The following is a 5,758-nucleotide window of genomic DNA, read 5'->3' on the forward strand; positions in this document are numbered from 1 at the left end:
AACACAAATATTATGCGTGTTCAAGGCCTTCGTGAAAGATAAAGCTTTCCGACGCGTATAGGCTCCCACGTAACAGGGTCATTCGCCCCTGAAATACCACCGCCGAAGACCACACCTGTACGTGTATTTATTGTTGAAGAAACTCTATGACTACAAACAGGACTTAATTTTGAAAACAGGGCCTAGTGGCCCAGCCCATCTCCCTCCCAAGAGAAAAATAGGAAAAGGAACGAAACAAAATCCCGTTGCCTCCGCAGTATTATCTTGTCGCAGCGCAGTCTCGCTGCCGGCTGCCCCTCTCCCTCCGCCGCGCGTGATTTCTCCGCCCACTCCCATCCCATACCCCGGTTCTAGGGCGAGAGACGCTGCTCCCATGGCGGTCAGAGTCCAGTCCATGGAGCTGAACCGCTCCCCGACGCTCCTCTCCGGCGGCCGAGGTACTTATTCTTCTCCCGCATCGTCGCAGTTTAAGGATTCCTCAAGTTTCTAGAAGCTTCCTCCCTTCGGCCGCTTCTGGTCTGTGGCCTGTGCTGCTCCGTTCCAGCGTCGCCGCGGCGCCGCCTTCACTGTCCTGCTAATTAGTTAGCCAGCGTGCAGCTTACAAGTAGCATAACTGACCATGTGAAAACTGAAATTCGTATGTAGTACTACTTCCTTGGACGCTTGAAATGCTATCAGTATGTTGTTACGGTGCTAGTTCAGTATGTTGTTACGATGCTCGGGGAATACCGTTCAGCAAGATTTTAGTTCTTTCTTTTTTAGATTTTGAAGGACCTTCCGTCCTAATTTCATAGAAATTGAATGATATTGCATTTTAGTTCTTTATCTGACACTATTGTGTACCATTTGTATGTTTCATCCTCTACTTTTCAAGGCAAAACATGCCCGTTCATTGTCCAAGTAAAGAGATCAGGGGGATTAGAGAAAGCAAATACAAGGTGCAAATCCATATTTTTACAGTTCAGACTTTTAGCCGCTTGCTTTCCTTAAGAAATTTAATGTGGCCACTGTTTGATAGCTTAGGAGTTAGGACATACAGTGTGCCACTGAAATCAGCGCTCTGTTTTAATCTGTACAATATTTTGACGCTTATTAAGACAAAACAGGTCGCAAGCTTCTGAAAAACTCAAGAAAAGAGAACCCCTGACCCGTGGGATTGTTAGTGCACCTCTTCCGGTACCAGGTCACATACCTCGACCTCCTTATGTTGGATCAAACAAAATGCCAGAGATATCGAGTGAGAGACAAATGCAGGACAAAGAGAGCATCGTGCACATGAAAGCTGCATGTGAGCTTGCTGCTCGTGTTCTTGAAAATGCAGGGAAATTAGTCAAAGTAAGCACACACTTCAGCATTTCTGCAGTCTGTTTCTCTTAAATCTAATTATGCCACTGCATAACCACTTATAGTGCTGAATTTGCTCACTGATTGTATGCTCCTTTTGTTGACAACATGCCTTGTTTTTATATATATATTCCAAAATTAATTTCAGCTTCAGTGAGAAATCTATTGCATCTTTCTATCAGCCTTCTGTAACAACCGACGAAATTGATAAAGCAGTGCACAAGATGATCATTGATGCTGGAGCCTATCCATCCCCGCTTGGATACGGCGGGTTTCCAAAAAGTGTATGCACATCAGTGAACGAATGCATGTGCCATGGTATTCCTGATTCACGAGAACTAAAGGTTAAGAAAGAAGGCCTTTCATGACATGCTTTGCACCTTCTTCAGAGTTTTTCCACTGCTCCATTTCTGACCTAAATATTTGTTTCCGTTGGGGTTTTACAGGATGGAGACATAATTAACATTGACGTCACTGTCTACTTGAATGTATGTGTTTATGCTCTTGCTGTATAATTATCACTTACCATCACTTGGTATTATCGATGGGCTTGTGCACTTCAGTTTGGCGATGATCACCAACTTATATCCTTCTCCATTTCAGGGTTTTCATGGGGATACCTCTAAAACGTTTTTCTGTGGAGAAGTTGACGAAGCTACTAAAAGACTTGTGAAGGTACATTACCTTTTCTTTAGAACACATGTAGTGCATGTTCTTGGAAGCATGGCTTTTATTCGTCAATGGTGGCAGAGTTCTATGTGACTAAAATGATCCATGAGGCACTGAAATAAACCCTTGCTAGTTTCTAAACTTGAAAGTGTATTTGCCCATGTGTTAATTCAGTCATGCATCTTCTTGGAAGCATGGCTTTTATTCGTCAATGGTGGCAGAGTTCTATGTGACTAAAATGATCCATGAGGCACTGAAATAAACCCTTGCTAGTTTCTAAACTTGAAAGTGTATTTGCCCATGTGTTAATTCAGTCATGCATCTTCTTGGAACCGTTGTTTTTATTTATGAATGGTAACAGAGTTATGTGTGGCTAAAGTGATCCATGAGGAACTAAAATAAAATCCTTACTAGTTTCTAAACTTGAAAGTGTGTATTATCCCATGTATTAATTCAGTCACTGCTTCCACCTTATTTTCTATGTGTCCATTTGCACTTGGTCAAACCAACTCATCACTGGCAGTGTAACTATGAAATGGCAGAAGGGTATATCGAATCCTCCTCAAATATAAACCTCGATAACCATAATGACTTATTGTTGCTAATATCAGGTTACTGAAGAATGCATGCTTAGGGGCATATCAGCCTGCAAACATGGTGTGAGCTTTAAGAAAATTGGCAGAAGAATAAGGTATAGGTCTCTCACAACATGTTTAAGTGAAGCAGTCATATTTATCGAGGATGCAAAGTATTGTTCGAGTGTTTAGCCGTACCTGTCACTGTATATAGTGGGTAAGGTAGACCCAGACTGTATCCTCTTGGATTTTCAAACCCGAGCATTGGAGAAGCCTCCTGTGCCAAATATAGGCAGCCACCTCGTCGTCTTTGGAAATGTCTCCTCCTAGTTCCTAAATGGGTTAATATGTGCTTGTAGAGTGTTACATTAGAACACTTTTGACTATCGAACACTGTCGTTTCCATCATTTACAATTAACTCAACATTTATCTCACATGACTTACTACAGCTATGTTTTTTTTTTGGCTCTTTTATAAAAAAGATGCATATTTAATAGTTTCACTCATTGGTTCTGTTGGCTATTTCAGCGAGCATGCTGAGAGGCATGGCTTTGGTGTTGTGGAGCAATTTGTTGGGCATGGAGTTGGCAGAGTATTCCATTCACAGCCAATTATATATCACCAGCGTAAGTGTATCGAAAACTGAAGAATTTAGATGCGCCAACGTGTGTCCTGCGATAACAAAATGAGAAGTCAGCACCGCTTTCCAAATGTAGACCAAACTATAGTAAAGACTAGAGGATCACTATAGAATCTACCGCAGCCCAGTGCACATAAAAAATTTACCCAGGCTACAGACATTCTGTCTGCGATTCTCATGCCATCCGTTCAGTTACTTCAATTGGTCATAATCACATTAAAGAAACTGCATTTGTTGGTGCTTCGACAATTATAGCTGACAGACGCATTCTGTGTGCACTTGAGCAGGCAACAACATGCCGGGGCAGATGGTAGAAGGCCAGACGTTCACAATAGGTACGCGCCGTTCTTTCTGCCCATTCCTTGTTGAGTACGGTACAACTAACGGCTGAAGCAGCCAGGTTTGAGTATCCCCTTGATTTGACGATAGCTGTGTCAAACTGTCGCCAGAGCCGATCCTGACCATGGGACGCAGCAGCATCGAGTGCGACATGTGGGAGGACGGCTGGACGGCGGTGACGACGGACGGCAGCCTGGCGGCGCAGTTCGAGCACACCATCCTCATCACCAGGACCGGCGCGGAGATCCTCACCAAATGCTAGCAAAGCCGGCGATGAATGCATACGATTCCTGAGCGCCAGTGTAGATCACGTGATTTCCTGTTATGTTGTGTACACTGAAACAGCTGTGTACGTACTACTAGTGTAACTTAAGGCTTGCTTGGATTGTCGGACGAGTCCTAAATACCGGCGTAATTGATACAGATGTCGAGTCATCGTTTTTATTTCAAGCGTAATTTACATTATAGCCGGTAATATACAGGTGTAAATTAAATCCGAATGCATAAATATACACCGATTCCAAGCAGGTCCTTAAGGTTGCCGTACGCACGGCACGTACGTACGTATGTGGAAGGAAATCGCCCGTGCGCCTTCAACGTGTCGTTCGTCCCCGATGAAAGAAGTCAAGCCAGTTAATCACGCAGACATATTCTTCCCGCCAAAACACACAAGCACGAGCGCATATATTCGAGCGAATATGCATGGCGTGCACCGCTGACCTGCCGTCGCGTGCACCGGTGCCTCGCCGGCGTGGGTGGGGGGCACGAGCACGACCACGACACCACCACGCGACGCACGCACCTTGTTTCCACCGTACAAGCGTGTGGACAAAGCCGCAAGCGACGAGCAGGTTCGGCGCCGCCGCAGCCTCTCGTGGGCTCTTGCCAGCGAGCTCGTGGTCCGGCGGTTAATTTATTCTGCGGGCCGCCGCCTGATCCATATTCCAAAGCCGCCGCCGTCTGTGGGCCCGTGTAGACGCGTGGCCGTCCCTGCATGGCCGGACGGCTGGCTCCGGTTCAGAACCGGAAAAAAAGGCGGCCTTCTTCGCCGGAGCACTTGAGTTGATTGATGCCTTGACCGACGCGCGGCGGAGGCCGACCCGAGAGCCGCTCGATGTTTCCACTTCGCCACTGTTTTTTTTTTTTGGCTCAAAACTCAAAAGCCACCGTGCTTTTGCTGGGTGCTGTGCAAGCGAGCAATATCGGTGAACTGGCTGCGAAATGTACGTAACGTAGTACGCTGTTTTCGTGGAATATTCGTCGACCACGGGATTAAAGAAAGAAGAAGAAACCCGGACTGGTTGGTTTCCGAAAGGAAGACAGCACACTAAACAATTCTCCTGCTGGTAGCTTCATGTGTGTATGTTGACTTGGTTAGCATCGACATCGATTGAACTAACGTGACAGCAAGCAAGGCTCCTCCGGAAAGAAGAAGAAAGTAAAGCTAACCTCTAGTAGTAGCTTGCCACTTGATTCCTGGTGGGCAATGCCGATCCAAGCGACCGTTCGGTTCCGTTCCGTCAACAACTACTGCTGCCTGTTTTCCATCGAACCGACTCAAGTGGTGCAGTACGTAGTAAAGCAGATACGATATGCTCCCTCGCTTGCTTGCAAGAGGCTCCATCCATCCGCAGCAAAACAGTCGTCGACGGAGCAGCCTTCGCAGAGACCGAGGTTCCGGTGGTGCCGTGCCGGACAAAGGTACACCGGCAGCACCGTAGGCAGGCACGACCGTCGCGATGGAGAATGGGGCCCACTGTGGCGGGGCGCACGCTCGATCGTGTGTGTGTGTGGCTCGGGAGAATGAGACCAAGGCGACGGTGGATGGATGCGCGTCGCTCGCTCATCGAGGATCGAGCAGGAGCTACGTAGTACATGCGCGCACGACGCCGTCAGGGCACCCAAATCCTGCCGTGCGTGCGGGTTGCTCCGACGTGTCGGGCTTGGGCAGCTCCCCGGACGGATGGACGAAAGAGAGAAACCATGCGCTGCACGGCGGATTGCGCTGGATAGCTGGCGACCGAACCTAGCGAATCCGTCGTGAATGAAGGTGGATGGCGCGCGTTGTTGTTGACTTGCCGTTGCGTGCACAATTTCGACGGCGGCGGTGGGGGGCACGACACGGCCAGGGACACGGCCAGGGGACTGGCCGCCTTGTTTCCACCGTAGAAGCGTGCGGGGGCCACCAGG

The 5,758-nt window shown here is 47.7% G+C and overlaps 1 protein-coding gene across 2 annotated transcripts; it reads left to right on the top strand.

Annotated features, from left to right (window-relative positions):
* Window positions 1-241: 241 nt before the first annotated feature.
* Window positions 242-4,012, top strand: LOC123427651 (methionine aminopeptidase 1B, chloroplastic). 2 transcript variants are annotated; one of them, XM_045111741.1, is made up of 10 exons: window positions 242-437; window positions 875-938; window positions 1,098-1,335; window positions 1,527-1,688; window positions 1,791-1,832; window positions 1,948-2,019; window positions 2,625-2,704; window positions 3,118-3,215; window positions 3,517-3,564; window positions 3,679-4,012. In XM_045111741.1, exons 1-10 carry the CDS (start codon window positions 374-376, stop codon window positions 3,828-3,830), a joined length of 1,020 nt encoding a protein of 339 aa, XP_044967676.1. In that variant the 5' UTR covers window positions 242-373; the 3' UTR covers window positions 3,831-4,012. The 2 variants fall into 2 exon arrangements, with proteins under 2 accessions (XP_044967676.1, XP_044967677.1); XM_045111742.1 differs by having other exon boundaries at window positions 1,107-1,335.
* The last annotated feature ends 1,746 nt before the right edge of the window (window positions 4,013-5,758 follow it).

Source organism: Hordeum vulgare, chromosome 2H, assembly GCF_904849725.1.
Source record: "Hordeum vulgare subsp. vulgare chromosome 2H, MorexV3_pseudomolecules_assembly, whole genome shotgun sequence".
Classification (NCBI taxonomy): domain Eukaryota; kingdom Viridiplantae; phylum Streptophyta; class Magnoliopsida; order Poales; family Poaceae; genus Hordeum; species Hordeum vulgare.

Bases quoted from the DNA above. Each gene is read 5' to 3' on its own strand.
- LOC123427651 (XM_045111741.1), top strand. From the start codon at position 374: ATGGCGGTCAGAGTCCAGTCCATGGAGCTGAACCGCTCCCCGACGCTC. The intron at 2,705-3,117 runs GTATAGGTCTCT...TGGCTATTTCAG, and splicing joins AAAATTGGCAGAAGAATAAG to CGAGCATGCTGAGAGGCATG. The intron at 3,565-3,678 runs GTACGCGCCGTT...AACTGTCGCCAG, and splicing joins AGGCCAGACGTTCACAATAG to AGCCGATCCTGACCATGGGA.